The following is a 15,324-nucleotide window of genomic DNA, read 5'->3' as shown; positions in this document are numbered from 1 at the left end:
TACAGCAGATGCCTACCTCCCAAAGCTGCAGGACAACAGCCTGATCCAGGGCCAAAAGAACAGTACCCATCCAAGCAATGAAGAGGATGCCAAAGCCAGCAGGTCAGCTGTGGCAGAGCACTCCACTGGCTGCGGTACCCAAGGGGTTTTAGGAGGATGTTCAGTTCCCACCCAAGGCTGTTCCCAAGGACAACTGCCCCATTATTCACTGCACAGGACTTGGATAAGCTGCCTGGTTTCTAGCCTCATATCTTCTCCCTCCTCTCCAATCCCTGATGTATCTAGTCCACCAGAAGCAGAGTTCCTGGTCTCAAGGTGCCAGAGTGCTCTCAGGGTAAGGCTTGAGGGAAGGCTGGCTACATGGACTTACCCCTCTGTTGCTAGCATTCTCCTGAAGAAACTTGCGGAATTTGTTCAGGAAGATGTATCTGGAGGCTTCCCCCTGGCAGGAAGAAAAGCAGGTGGTAAACCTATAGAAGTCCTGTGATGTAAAGATGCTGTACATGTAGATCCAAAGAGCACTTACCCCTCCTCTGTCCTTGTTGTTCAGCAGCAGCTTCAGAATCTGAACCTGGAGACCTTCCACCACTAAAATGGGGACACGTTTGCCATCAGAAAACAAGCCCTGGAGTGCAACTACCCCTATTGAGCCCAAGTGCAGTAGCCTGTCTCCAGGAGAACGGCTGCCTGCTGAGCAGAGGGGGCCCGGGGAGAACCGGTGCCAGGACAATCCCAATCCCACCACTGTGAGAACTGTCTCCTCTGCCATCTAGCAATAAATTCATCCAGAGCTGACAAACAGTGCCTCTGCACGGGAACTGCGCTCTGCTCGTGTGCCGTGGTGAGATGCTGCAGGTCCGGGCAGTGGGGTCCCAGCACTCACACCCCTCCACCACATAACGGCACGGCTGGCCCCCGCCTCTGCAGGACAGCCTGTCCTGGCAGGAACACAGCCGGGCTTCAGGTGGTGAAGGGGATTTGGAAACAGCTCAAGGGTTGGTCCCCCTGGCCGCACAAAAGGTATGGGATCTTGGCAGTTCCTCTCCTTCCCCACAGACCTTCAATGCGTTTCTTGAGCCGCTGGCAGCCTCTTTCATACGCCCGTCGCCTCAGTCTCTCCTCAGCACTCTCTTCCTTCACCTCCTTGCTCTCCTTACCCTGGTTGGGGGACAGACACTGATTGGTAGGAGATCGTTGCATGGGGACAACGTCTTGCCAAAGGGAGAGCATAAATCCTCTGACACAACGAGTCAGTGTGTGACCACAGCTGGCAACACACCTAAACAGGCCTTCCCTGGCATTGTAACAAGTGAGGGCAGGAGATATTTTGAGGACACCCAAGTCAACTTGAAACTCTTTAGATGCTGTGATATTCCCTTCCAAATCTGTTGCCACAGGAAACTCCACCTGTCCTGTACTGAGCAACAAACTCCAAACCCTTTTAAGGGATAATAAAGATGACAAGGCAACAGAGAGGCTACAACTCTCTCACAGCTCTGCAGAGTCCACCAGTGCTAATACAGCTGGAGACATGGGGATCCTTCTCCCTCCAGAAAACGATGAGGACAGCAGGCAGTAAGAGCTCTCCAGCCTCCTTAGTGGATGTGCTCTCACTGATACTCACCTCCTTGGTGAAGCGGTTTGGCCACCATGTGGTGGGAATGAGCTCCTGCAAACCCGCCTCTTCCACACGCAGCGGGCTCTTAATGTAGAAGAACACAACGGAACGGAGCACATCAAAGCTGCACATCGAAGTTAAAGCAAGCACCGTGGCTATGCTGGGAGGAGGGACAGGGCACCTTTCCAGAGCTCTAGTGAGATCTCTTTACAAACAAGCACTCAAAGCGCTGTGAGATCCAGAGCCCCCTTCTCCTGGGAGAAGCCCCACACAGCTAACACAGCAGCTGCCCAAATGCTGGACTGCTCTGAAAGTGGTTCTGCTCCAAGCACATTAGAGAAGTCAGTCAGGAAGAATTGAAGTCCTCTGTGTTAACAGGAAGTGAACTACACAACACTGCTTCCCCTGCTCAACTCAGGACTTCGTAGAGAACGGTGTCAGGCAGACAGAGGAGAGCTCAGGAATTAGAAATGACATCTCAAAGAGAGGGTGGCTTCTGCAGCCCAGGACCTGCAGAACCTTGAAGTCTCCTTGGCTGTATTATTGACAGCAGGGACAACTGAGACTAGAGGAGGTACAAAGGATACAGAACATTGCTGAGTAGGTATTTTCTGGATTTCTCATGCTTCAAGACTGCAATGGTGAGACGGAGGTAGTGAATCTAGGGAAACAGAGAAGCAGGAGTGACTTCACCTACAGAAGAGGATACAGCTCTCCAATAGGTACAATGTAACAGAACTGCCACCTCTGCATCAAACAATGGAAAAATCCAAGGCTTTGTGTACTTTTGGACAAGGGGGCAGAACAGAAGCTGGCTAGTCACAGATCCCTGCAGATTTAGAAGCATAACTCACTTGTAATCCCAGGTCTGGGATGATGGGGGAGAACCTGTAAGCCCGCAGCAGGGACATCAGTAGCTGCTTGAGGCACTCGTGGACTTCATACTCCTGAGAAAATAAGAAACACATTGAATGACAACAGCTTGGAGTCAGGAACAGCTTTAGTCCCCAAAGCGTGACCTTGGAAGGAAGTATTCACTTCTGAACTGAAAAAGCAGGTCCTCTGAACACACAGTTCACACAGAGTCCAAGCAGAAGTTGGTGCCATCGTTTTGCTACAGGGAAACAAATTTCTGCACTAGCAAAATGAACCCAAAAGTCATCTACAGAAAGCCAAAGTCTGTTTAGTTGGGCTGAGTCACCCATCCTCAGTTGCTCTGACCTACCCAGCACACAGGGCTGGCAGAACCGACCCAGGAAAGAAAGAAGTTATTCTGGTGTCAATGGCATGATGGAAGAGCTGTCTCGTTGAGTCCAACTCACAGCCAACCAGCAGGCTGAGAGCCAACTCTTCCACAAAAACAACCCTATCAGGGTGTTCAGCTTCACTTCTGAGATGATGGGCCCTGAGGGGGTCATGACATTTTTCAATTAGACTTTTCATGACAGCTGTCTGGGCCAGTGCCTGTACCTGTTAATGGTCACCCCAAAGGACAGACATGCTGTCTCCAAGGAGATCTCTGGAAGCGACTGGCTCCACGTAACCACTTCAGCAGCAGCTTCCCAGTGGCTAGCAAAGGCTGCCTCAAACAAGTGTCCCAGGAAGGAGTGGCATCATGCAGTCTGGACAGGAAGAGGCATGGGAAGTTGCAGGAGGTTCTTCCCCCAGCAGGGCCAGTTGTGGAGAGAGGGCAGTGGCTATTTGCACCCCAGTCCTGCACACTCTGACCAATCTCCTGGGGCAGACAGCAGCATTTACGACCTCCAAGTTCCATAAGCATTAACAGCATCCAAAAGACCAACTCATTTCTTATTGATGAATTTGATCCCAGAAGTAGGAAGCTACTCAGCTTCATTAGTTCTTTTAGCAGTAGGAGAAAACTAGAAATGCCTTGTTAGCCCAATTGGCAGTGTCACCATTACAAATTACTCTGCATTCATCCCTCATTCCCTGTGTGTGAAGCAGCAGCCAGATGAACTACGTGACAGAGTGGTCTACCATGAAAGAAATTTTGTCACCAGGAAGGGGAAGAAGCTGATCACTACCAGTATTTCTAGGGCAGGCTCCTGTTCTCAGCAGCTCCCAAGGTCTCCCTGTGATCCCTGAAGGGGAACCTGAGCCCTAGCAACTCACCTCCATAAGAAGCCACATGAGATCCAGCAGCTGCTGAATAAGTGGATGGGCCTCCACTGATCCTCCCCTCTCCAGGATGCTCAACAGGAAGGTCATGAGCACATCTTCCACCAGGTACACCTTGCACTGGAGACAGACAGCCAGGTCAATAGTCCTCCAAGCCACTTCCCAGCCACAGATCAGGTTTACCTCCCTACCTTGCAAGCACAATAATGTTCCCCTACAGAAGTTTTTCAATGGGCAGGCAAAGCTCACCATGAGAGGAGAGAAATAATTGAAGATGTGGGCTAATGTAATCAACACTGTGGGTTCTCCCTGCAGCTGCCACGTGGATGTGTCCTTCTCCACCAGCTTCCCCTCCTGCAATGACAAACCCAGAAAGACACATGGTTTGGATCCAGCCCAATCCACCCATACACCAGAGCCTGAACGAACCAGAGGCCTGGACCAGCCACTGACTACTGTACCATGCCTGACTGCAGCAAAAACCTTGCATGTAGGAATTTAGGATGGGGAAGCAGCCAGGTCCTTGCCCTGGCACAGCTGCAATGCAGTCAGATGTCAGCTACCTGCAAGCACCCTGACAATCTGTGCTTCCAAAAGGGCTCCAGTGTACACAGTAATTTGTAAAAGGGAATCCCTACAGAGGAGGTCAACTAGTAAAGCAGGTTTCCATTCAAGCCAAGACCGGAGCAGATGGTGTTCCTTATGCTTTGGGCATAAACAGATCATCTCTCACCCTAGCTAAAAAACCCCCAGTTTCTAGCAAACAGTGCCTCAGCCAAACCAGTCTTTAAGGCAGACCTGCCAGCCTTTCACCACACTGCTGCACCAGGACACCAGCAAAACGTTTAAGATATGACCAAGCTTCTTTCAAGGCTACAAAAATCAAATCCTGCAGTTCTGACCCTGACAAATATCCCCTCTTACAGGTCAAAGGAGGTGATCCTGCCCCTCTACTCTGCCCTGGTCAGGCCCCACCTGGAGTATTGTGTCCAGTTCTGGGCTCCCTGGGATAAAAAAGACACGGATCTCCTGGAGAGAGTCCAGAGAAGGCTACGGAGATGATGAAGGGCCTGGAGCATCTCCCCTGTGAGGAAAGGCTGAGTGAGCTGGGACTGTTCAGCCTGGAGAAAAGAATACTAAGGGGGGACCTAATTAATGTTTATAAATACCTTAAGCATGGGATGCAGGGGGAATTGGCCAGCCCCTTTTCAGTGTCTGTGGAGACAGGACAAGGGGCAATGGCTGCAAGTTGGAGCACAGGAAGTTCCCCACCAACATGGGGAAGAACTTTTCCCCAGTGAGGGTGATGGACCCCTGGGACAGGCTGCCCAGGTGGTGTGGAGTCTCCATCTCTGGAGATATTTCAGCCCCATCTGGACCCCAACCTGTGCAATATGAGCTGGGGAGCTCCTTTGGCAGGGGGGTTGGACCTGATGGGCTCTCTAGGTCCCTTCCAACCCCTACAATTCTATGATTCTATACCAGGAATGGAGCTTCAAAGGACTGAGAACAACAAAGCCCAGTATGATTTAACTTAAGTCCTGGAACTATCAGGAATCCTATTTTGCAAGCCAAAGACCTCCAGGGCCATGCATTTCCCATGCAAAAGCATGCAAGGGTTGAGACCCTGAGGTGTATGGAAACGTGGGAGCTGAGCAGTGCAGACCCACACCTCCCAGCAGGATCCACCCAGCACCATTAGCCTACCGCCACATCTATCCCGGTATGGATCACGTTCTTCAGGTAGCCCAGCAGCTTGCGAGCCTTCACTAAGTCTGCAGCTGGAGGGTCCTGCAAGGGCCGGTAACCTTCCACTGGATAAGTAGGGGAGTGTTAAGGTAAAATGCAATCTGATCCTTTCAGGACCTCTTTTGTTTGTGCAAGAAAAAGACTGTGTCTCTAATCTACTTTACCCTTGTGCACACCTCAGTCGCAGCTCAAACCGCAGCGCCTTCTAAACAGACGATAACCACACGTGCTTATCCCCACTTCCTCAATATTGCAACCAGTGAGTATCTCACACCACACTTGTGCTCTTATCAGAAAGCCTGACAGGAGCCTCCACTGCAGCTATCAACAGGCACACCCAGGAGCTGCAAGTCTCAGCGTCTGCACAGGAAGGTGGCAGGCCACACTCCTACCATGTCAGAGGTCCTGCATGGCTGGGAGGTAGAAGGGACCAGAGGCCAAGAGGCTCAGCAGCACAGCACCACGGGGGTTTCCAAACCTGGAGGATAAGATCTTTGCAATACCTGAGTGCCAGGGAACAGGCAGCTGCCATCTGAATCGGCTGATTCAGAGCTGAAAGCAAATCTCACTTCAGAAACTGGCAGGGACCTGCACTGACATTGGCGTGCCCTGCAGCTCTGCTCCAGCTAAGGGGGTATCTGGTTCTTCTCTCCTTGACCCCACTCTGCACCCAAATGCTGACAAAAGAAAGTGAAATGCACTCAGGTACATATATTCTACACCCTCCAAGGATTGTTTCTGTACAGGCTATTCTCTCCTCAGACCTCCTCCCCCACAGCCAAAGGATATCGGAGTGGACGGCTCCCAAAGTTAAAAGCAACGGACTCTTTGAAGGAGAGGCTGATGGCAGGGAAGTAAGCCATTCCAGCACCCCTTGTGATGTTATCAAAAGCAGTTCCCAGAGATATGCCATTCCTGAAAGAAGAAAAACACAAGGACATTTTAACAAGTGACATTTCTGGCCTCATCCATTTGATGCTGGTTGAAACAGGAGGAAAATGCTCTCTCTCCATCTACTCTTCTCCAAAAGGAGCGTGTAAACAGTGTTTAATTCTGGCTGACTTGTCTCAGGTTGTGGTTTAGGGCCAGGAAACAACTGTTAGTTGGGCTGGTCTCTGCTCCTTGTGCACAGGAGTTGGAGGCTGAAGATTTATCAGCCTCTCCAGAGCTCCTAGTGAATTTAGGACAGGCAAGGTCTACACTGACCACAAAAGCAATCCGTGTGGCTCAGCCAACTGCAGAATTAGGCATGATGAGAGATGCCCATCCCTCCAAAACCACAGCAAACTTTACACAGACTTTGTAGCTTGAACACCTTTCTGACAACTGCTCTCACCTGAACGTAGAAGACTCAACAGCCCATTTAGGTGCTTTCTGAACACAACAGAAAAGCAAAGGCTGGAACTACCAAGGAACTTAAAGAGAAGAGGGCAGAAATATGGCTCAGCAACCTGCTGAGCAATGAGAAAACCTTTATGTTACACACAGACATCAACAAAGCAGGGAACTGGACAAAGATGCTTACAAGCAGAAAGCAATGGTGCCCTCATCAAGGTCTATCAGACAGCTGACGATGTCTCCTGCTGCCCAAGACTGCAGAAAAGGGAGAGAAAAGGTTAAATATACATCCAGGGTGTTCCCACATCAGAAGAAAGGTTGTAACCCAACCAACCCCTTGTGATTCAGGGTTGAAGAAGGGAGAGTTCCTTCTCACAGCAGCTCATGTAGCACTTTTACATACTTCTGGAAGCTGTACATAAGCCACTGATCAGGACCTTTTTCCCCTCCAGCACTAGGGACATGCAAAGGAGCAAATGAGTATTAATCCCAACATTGCATCACCTTCTGACGTGCTACAGAGAACCAAAGCCTTCTAGAGACCAACAGCAGCACTATGCTGGGAATCAGTCTGCTGGGGCTGCAAAACAAAGCACTCACATAGCATGTCCAGCACCCCTAGAGTAAAACAGGTGCAGGCACACAGCCTCCCCAAGAGCAGACTGAAGCAGAGAGGGCATTTCACGGAGCCCAGCAGAATCCAGCGAGCAGCAGGAGGAGCCACCTGCTTTCTTCTCCTTACCCAATACCCTGCTCCTGGGAGGACAGCTACTCACTTTGCCATAGTTGGTAGTAGTCACGTTCCACTTGCGCACCCTGTTGCCATCATATGCGTATGAATCTGGTGTATCTCCCACTCCTTCCTGCACCAAGACATGAAAGAGGAGACTCAGACCAGACTGAGCACAGAGGATCCTTCTCATTGCAAAAGCAGCTTTGAGAGATCAGCTGCCAGCACACACGCTCTGCCTGGGAAAAGCCCTCATTCTAGAAGTGAACACGGTGGCCTGTGATCTTTGGTTCAGAGAAATACACCACTCCCTGCTTGTTTTGGGGTCAGAAAAAGAGCACTGGCATCCTACACTTCCAATTTGTGTCAGAGCAGCCCCCCAGGAGGCCCATCACCTCCCCCCTCACATGCTGCATCATGGTAAGTTAGTGAAACTCTGCAGCTGGCATCTCTTCCCAGCATCAAACATCCCACCCAAGGCCTGAGAAGAGCTGGCCTGGGCCTGCCTCTCCAGGGCAAACAAAGCCCCACAGCAGCAGCTGCCATGGGCCACCCTGAGCGACCGGCCACCAGCAGTGCCGACCAACACATCCTCTGGAGATGATGTCAGCTGAAAATCAACCTGTAGCAGTGGCCACGTGCAGCAGAGCACAGCAACACACCCAGCATGCAAGACTTCACACCGTACACCTTCTGTGAACACAGACCAAAGAGTCCAGTAAAGACTTGAAAACCCACAGACCCAGTACTTCCAGTGTGTGCTGGGCACAAGACGTTAGCAGGGCAGGAGCGCAGCACCAGTGTGCTGCTCCACACTGACCTTACAAGCAGTGGAGGAGCACAGAGCAGGCCTCTGCCACGTGAAGCAGTTACACTACCTCCTGATTAAACCTGCAGTTGAGAGTACACCAGCCAATCTGCATGAGTCCCTGGGAGGAGATGAGCACCTCGTAAATCCATTTCCCTGCAAGGAAAAGAGATGCCACAGAGTAAACCTCCTGGCTCATTGTTAGAGAAGCAGAGCCTGACACTGCTCCCACAGAAACAAACATGGCACACAAAGGACATTCCCCTCCCACCTCTTCAGTCCAGCATCACACATTCCTTCCTGGAAAGCCAGTAGATGAACTGGGGAGGAAGGGACTCTAGATCTCGAACATATTCAAGATTTCCTGAGCTATCTAAGTTGTGTAACTCTCTGTACACAATTCCAAGGGTCTTCCCCTCAAAGCATCACTGGTTTATCTCCTTACCTTTATACACACACGTCGTGGCCCTGATGGACCCAAAGTTACTGTGGCCAATCACCTGCACCAACAAACAGAAGATACTTTAGTCAGACAAATCAGAGTTCTGCTCAGCCCTATGTGTTCCCTCCATCCTAGCCCTCAAAAGCACAGCAAGTTGTAGAGCTATTCACAAGCACAGTGTGGGGAAGAGAGGGGACCTCTTCCCCATGCCAGCAGCTGTACTCAGAGCCGACAGGCCCATGGGAATGATCCAGGTCCTCCTCACAGCTCATCTGTGTTCTTGATAAACCCCAGTGAGGCGTGCAGCACAGCAGCAGTGCAAGGGCAATGTGGTGACAGAGAGGTTCCCAAGGGATTGTGACAGGTGATGCTCAAGTGTCTATTCCATGGGAAAGGCGTCTGAATCCCGGACAAGTTAAAAGTGTAGATCCAGGGCATCCAGACTAAAGCCCAGGACTGGTGCTCAGGACATGCTGCCCAGAAACTGAACCCTGTTAACTCCTGGCTAAATCTCCTAACTCTCCATTCTCAGGACAATGAAGAACAGATGAAGGCAGCAGCAAGGAATTCACAGGCAAGCCAGTCTGATCCAATAGGAGAATACACTCTAGGTACAGCCAAAGTAACCTACAGCAGGTCTTAAGAGGAAAGGGGAGGCCAGGGCAGCCTTCCTTGCTAGAGGTAAAAAGGGCTACATAGATCAAGGAGGGAATGAGCACAGGAGCATGGGACAGGCGTGCACAGTGAAGGGATGAAGGGAGTGATGAAATTACTGCAGTAGGAAAGGATTAAATTCCAGTGGATTCTTCCAGCTGATCTTCTGCATGAGGAACATCAGCTAAGGAGCAAGTGGAAACAAAGGAGAAAGGAAAGCCTCAGCTTCAGCCTCTTGCCACCATTAGAGAAGACCAGAAGGAAGGAAGGAAGGGGCAGTCTGCTGGAGGGAGGGACAGGAAAGCTGGCTGCTGGTCTCTCCTCTGCTTAGCCAAGCTCTTCAGTAAGCCCCTGGGCCAGAGGCTCACTTCCTCACAGCTCCACTCAGAGCTTGCTGGGACTCAGGGGTACTGCTAGACCTTTTCCCAGGAGAGCTCATTTCCTCCAGGATCCTGCAGCTTTCTGCGCAGACTCCATTTACAACACACTACAAAGCCAGTGACAGGGATCTGTTATGAAGAACAAACCAAGAAGCCCAAAGCACTTTTAGTCTCACAATACCATTTTCCACTACACCAGGCATCACACTCACCCCCAGTAAGTCATCATCGACCAGCAGGAGCCCCTCAAAACCGCTCGTGTGGTCCAACACCACAGTGGAGGGGCCAAGCCGTCCCTCTGCTACCTGATCTGAAACAAGAGTTGCAAAGAGCCTGTGAGGCAAAGCTGTGCAGAATTTAACAGTAAGCTTGATGAGTGTCTCCACCTAGACTCCAGCAGCTCCTGGATTCTGCTACAGTGGAAGAAGAATAAAATAGAGTTCCTCACGTTAGACCATTGAGAAACTCAGGAAAGGAGACACCACTGAGATTTAAAAGGAACACACAAGGTGTTAGCTGTGCAGTGTTCAGGTTTTTTCTACATTGCCTGAAAATTTAATTTTGGCAAATTTCAAAGACAGAACTAAACTCTGAGCCAAATGTTTGGCCAACACATCACACTTCAATTGCAGCCAGCAAGAAAAAAATTCTTCTTTTTTAGGAGCGGAGCCAGGTTGTATCCTGCCACATCCTGACTCACTCAGGGAAACAGATGCTAGCAGGAATACAAGGCAACAGCCTGAGGCCCAAAGCAAATACCTACAGTGGAGACCAGTACATGAAAACTGTCAGGAAGCCTTTGCACTGCACACTGCAGGTCACAGCAATGGCTCTGCCTGTCATTATCAGCAAAACACCTCCAGCATTTGCCTCCAAACTGCTTTTCTAGGCATTTTAGGCCTCCTCCATCTGCAAGCAGAACTGTTTCAAGGCTGGCTGATGAGCCCCTCACAGGCAGGAAGGTAGAATGATGCTCATTCAGGAGACTGCCTTTCATGATACAACTTGTCCTCCCAATTAGGCAGCACAAGCAGAAGCACAGATGGGACAGACACTCAGTATCTCCTACCTCGACTGTCTTCAGAGCCGTTGTCTTCTGCTAGCAGCCTGTCAAGGTGCTCCTGCAGGTTCTGGAACGTCAGGTGCTTTCTAGGGAATAAACATGCATAGGAGCTCTTCAGAAAACTCTGTTGTCAAGTGTGAGAGAGTTGCAGCCTAGACACATGGATCCACACAGTCCTGCACCGGGAGCCGGGAAGTTCTGTCAGGTTTCTTGTCAGGAATCAGAGGAATTTGCTGCCCAGCACGGTGGGGCAATGAATGAACCACAGAACAAGTACAGCAGAAACAAGTGGTTAACAAAGGATCTTAAAGTCTTCAGTCTTTATTTTGTGGCAGTAAGAAAACTGGACTCTGGTAGAGCGGCAGCGAGAGACCATCTGTGCTACCAACAACTGTGGGCCATGGCTTTGCCTGGTCAGCATCACACACACATGGTTTGGGAAGTGAATTTCCCCCTCTCCAGTATTTCATAATACAAAGGCAGCTGTTCAGACAAAGGTCAGGCTAGCCCAGCATCCTCTCTCTGACAACAGCCAAAACCATTCTGTTTTCATACAGAGGAGAAGACTCTCATGCATCCCTTCTGGGCCATAATTTTAGAGAACTTTCTCATACTGCCTTCTCTTAGTTCTCTCTTTTCAAGGCTAACTTAGCTGTTCCTTACAGAAGAGCCATTCCAGGCATCTGACTTGCTTTTACCCTTCCTCAAAATCTCTGCAGCTCTAAAATACCTTTTTGGACTTGGTGAGCCCAGAACCATGTGTTACTCAAGATGAGGTAAACCACAATGCTTTTTCTCAGTGGCATAATGATTTTCCTTACCCTCTACCTCTTCCCTAACAAATCCTAACTTTCTACTTTATTTTTCTGACTTACTAAAGACTTAGTATTCCCAGCTCAATCTCATTACTGTGCAATAACAATCAGCCCAGGGTTGGTCATTTTGTGGGCAACACTGAGGCTGTTCCCCTTTCAAGACATCACTTTGCATTTCCTTACATTGAGGAAGAAAAAAAAAAAAAAGGACTGAGAGACCAGTCCAACAAGCTATCAGTTCTATGCTTTCAAGTCATTAATCACCAGGTGAATAAATTAGAAATACTGAAAAACAAAATGCTCAGACAGATGGAATATTCCAAGGCATGTTGGCAGGAGAGCTCGTGGCAAAGTAACATGACCCACTTTGCCTTCCTCCCGCCATAACCCTAGCTCAGCAAGCCTGGAGAGAGGGCCAGAGGCTATTTTTAGCAGCTCTGAGCTCACATTTGAGCTGGCAGTACTAAGTATAGCCTGTGGAATGTGACCCCAGCCACTTTGCAGCACTGCCAACCAGCAGAAGCTCCATGTGCCTGCCTTGCTCTACCTGCCCTGAACCGGTCTGACTGGCCTCTGGCAAAAGAGCTAAACAGAAGGGAAGATTTTCTTATCCAAAGTTACAAGTTTCTGGGCTACAAGGTGAGGAGAACTGAAGCCAAACAGAAGCAAGCAGACACTAAACAGGAATTTTATGCTGCTTTTCCTCTGCTGCCTCCTAATAATAATAAAAGTACCCACAGTTCCACAGCCTGAGCAATAAATGTATGGTATGTCCTACATCACTAATTGCCTTGCCTTTAGTTTACAGGGCACTGACAAGGCATTTTTCATTCCTGTACCTAAACCCTGTGCATTCTGCACCTCCTCAGAAGTAGAGAGGGAAGAGAAGCAATAAGGTGAATGCCTACTTGCCAACTTATTTCAGAAATATTGCCTGGTGCTTTTGCACATGGGGTTTTTCATGCAAAAACAATTCTGAGGACTCCTTCCTCTGCAAACTGAAAAAGCCACTGAAGGACAGGCCCTCAGAGTCGTTTCTATAACATGATGCTGCTGTGCTTTTAACAAAGATCACTGTGTGGCACTAAAGGATCTTTCCTTTCACCGCAGTGCTGTACACCTGGGGAGTGATACAGCATCACTTGCCATCTAGTGAATGAGAAGTCTGATACCTGTAAGCAGCTGCAGGCTGGTTCCCATCAGCATTGGTAAAGACACGATGCAGATAATCATTCAGCAGCCTGCTGTTCACGATCCCTTGTGAAAAACAGAAAGGCAATAAGCTCAGGGATTCAGGAGGTAACTGCAAACTTTAATTTCACATACAAGCAAGAAAGTGGTAACTGTGGGAATATGTTCGACTTTGCAGATCAACACAGTGGAAAAGGCAGCTTCAAAGAGTCACTCACAGTCTTACTGCCTTCACTTCGCAGCCCTAGAGCCCAGTGTCAAGGGTATATCTCTGCAACAAGGGCTGTTTCCAACTTCAGCTGCTCAAATGAGAGCCTATAAATTGGTCCCCACAGATCCCCTATATCCTCAGGAATCCTGCTGTACTACTACCAGACAAAGTGACTTCAAAACCCAGAGGAGGGAATCCAATTTAATTTTTAAAAAAATAAATAAAAGTAAAAATCTTATCACTATTGCAACTGCTGATGTCCTATCCATGCTTTGGGAATGTTAAGTACTTACATCTCTTAACTGCACCAGAAGATGCTGAAATAGAAAGGCTTGCAGATGCAGTTCATCTCACCTAACCCACAGACCTCTTCAATGATGTATGCCTCACTTAAGCTTTCACTGTGCAAAACAATCCCTAGTGTCACATTGATGCAGGATGCTTCATTTCTGGGTGCAACAGTGCCCTCAGATGCCAGAGTCGTGGTCTCATAAGCACATACTTCTGCTGGACTGGTGAGTCCCAGAGAAAACAGAAGGCCTAGCAGGTACCAAAACTTCTCAGAAAAGGATTAACCTGGGAATCTGACAAGCTGTTCTTCCTGGAAGGGGAATTCCCTGAACCAGATGGGACAGAGACAGGCAACACGACATTCTCCAGCCTCATGAGGCAGGGCTGTGTGCTGAGGAAAGGTCACTGTGACATGAGCTTCTGGAGTCCTTAGCACTAGAGGAAAATCCCTCTCAAAATCTCCTCTTGGTTCAGGAATTTACTCAGTTTCAGCCCCACCACACCTCACATCACCAAGGGAACCGCAACTGGAAGGCAGCTGATCTCGGCGAGGCAAGGGGCACTCACTCGATCCACAGTGGCTCTGCTTTTACACAGCACCTACAGCCTCATACCTGTGACCTTGGACTTCTCTGGCTCGGTGCTCAGCCTGTAGTTCTTCCTTGAGAAAGCAGTCCCAGCACCTCTTGAAGTCATTCTTCCCAGGCACCACTTCCAGAGCAGACATAAGATGGACAGATGTCTGTAACAAACCTTGCTGGGGAGGATGCTGCCTTTAGACTCCTCCCTTTCTCAGAGATTAATGTACCTGGATTGAACAACAGGGATAAGCCAAAAAACAGCCAAAATCCTTGTACTAATGACATCATACAAGAGCCCAAAGCCAACCTCCAACAGTCCCTGCCAACAGTCCCACCTATCCAACAGCACAAAATCTTCCCAAAGCAGTCAAGGCATTAAGTCACACTCCAGACAGCCACACAGACCCCACTCCAACCACAGGCACTGGCAGAACCAAGCCAGAAACACAGGCAACCTTTGCACCGAGCTTGAGCCCGAAGCCCTGAGCCAGCACAGGGCTGCTAAACACTGCTGAAACAGGCTTCTGCTCATGTCCCAAGAAGACACTCTGCCTTTCTCTCCCACACTGTATTCTTTAAAACAGGAGTACACACCCAGTTAACCTTCTGTTTAACAGGCCACTGGATTATTCTATGATCTAAAACAGAGAGAGAGGGAGAAGGAAGAGACAAATGCATATGAACTGGACCACAAAAGAATGTCACTGACTACAGAAGAATATCATTGACTACAAAGAAAAAGACCCAGTTGTCAGTTTTACAGGGATGAAGGCATACACAGGTAGAAGTACACAGAGGCATTTACAGGTTAAAACCTACCACGAGGCTAAAGATTCCTGACCCTTCCTAGCACCACTAGGATGCAAAGCAGGCTATTGGAGCTGATCTGACATATGCCAGGACAAAAGGAATAAATTCAAGCTGCTACTTCCATCCAGCTTCCAAACGTTAGGTTACAGTCCTCTCCTGTTTCCAGTTACCCCGAGAGCTGACTGTCACTGGAAGTCTCTCTCTTGTTCAGCTGCCTGACAAAGCGCTTTGTGACACACAGAGCAACAGGAAGATGGCAATTCTGCTGGCAGTCTCACACAGAGCAGGAACGAAGGTGAACCCTGAAAAAGTTAGTGAACTTGCCAAGTGATGCAAGTACCGCAGCAACTCCACTGGCAGAAGATCACTTGAGCTTTGGCTAGACTTGGGAAAGGATTTCCTAAAGGTCCTAAAGCTGCTTTCCTTGGGGCAACCCCAGATACAGCAGTGGAGCAGCACTGCCTGGTGTCCCTCCTGCAGCACTGCTAAGCAAAACCACGGGAA

General features: G+C 49.3%; 1 protein-coding gene across 1 annotated transcript in view; it reads right to left on the bottom strand.

The window, feature by feature from the left end:
* The window catches only part of RNF123 (ring finger protein 123), a 46,818-nt gene extending 32,188 nt beyond the window's left edge, over positions 1–14,630 (bottom strand). Inside the window, exons 1-19 of the mRNA XM_084269692.1 lie at positions 14,605–14,630; positions 14,044–14,237; positions 12,909–12,993; positions 10,928–11,007; positions 10,071–10,168; positions 8,828–8,882; positions 8,453–8,538; positions 7,621–7,707; positions 7,032–7,099; positions 6,296–6,421; positions 5,465–5,579; positions 4,007–4,111; positions 3,752–3,877; positions 2,473–2,565; positions 2,206–2,279; positions 1,625–1,742; positions 1,059–1,158; positions 527–588; positions 371–442 (exon numbers count right to left, since the gene is read on the bottom strand). Of these exons, the coding sequence (XP_084125818.1) occupies positions 371–442; positions 527–588; positions 1,059–1,158; positions 1,625–1,742; positions 2,206–2,279; positions 2,473–2,565; positions 3,752–3,877; positions 4,007–4,111; positions 5,465–5,579; positions 6,296–6,421; positions 7,032–7,099; positions 7,621–7,707; positions 8,453–8,538; positions 8,828–8,882; positions 10,071–10,168; positions 10,928–11,007; positions 12,909–12,993; positions 14,044–14,125 (1,632 nt within the window). The 5' untranslated portion in view covers positions 14,126–14,237; positions 14,605–14,630. The remainder of the gene's footprint in view (positions 1–370; positions 443–526; positions 589–1,058; positions 1,159–1,624; positions 1,743–2,205; positions 2,280–2,472; positions 2,566–3,751; positions 3,878–4,006; positions 4,112–5,464; positions 5,580–6,295; positions 6,422–7,031; positions 7,100–7,620; positions 7,708–8,452; positions 8,539–8,827; positions 8,883–10,070; positions 10,169–10,927; positions 11,008–12,908; positions 12,994–14,043; positions 14,238–14,604) is intronic.
* Between the last annotated feature and the right edge of the window lie 694 nt (positions 14,631–15,324).

Source organism: Gallinula chloropus, assembly GCF_964237585.1.
Source record: "Gallinula chloropus genome assembly, chromosome: 12".
In the NCBI taxonomy this organism is placed as follows: Eukaryota; Metazoa; Chordata; class Aves; order Gruiformes; family Rallidae; genus Gallinula; species Gallinula chloropus.
The sequence above is the reverse complement of the archived record's forward strand: the minus strand, read 5'-3'. Positions and strand labels throughout refer to the sequence as shown.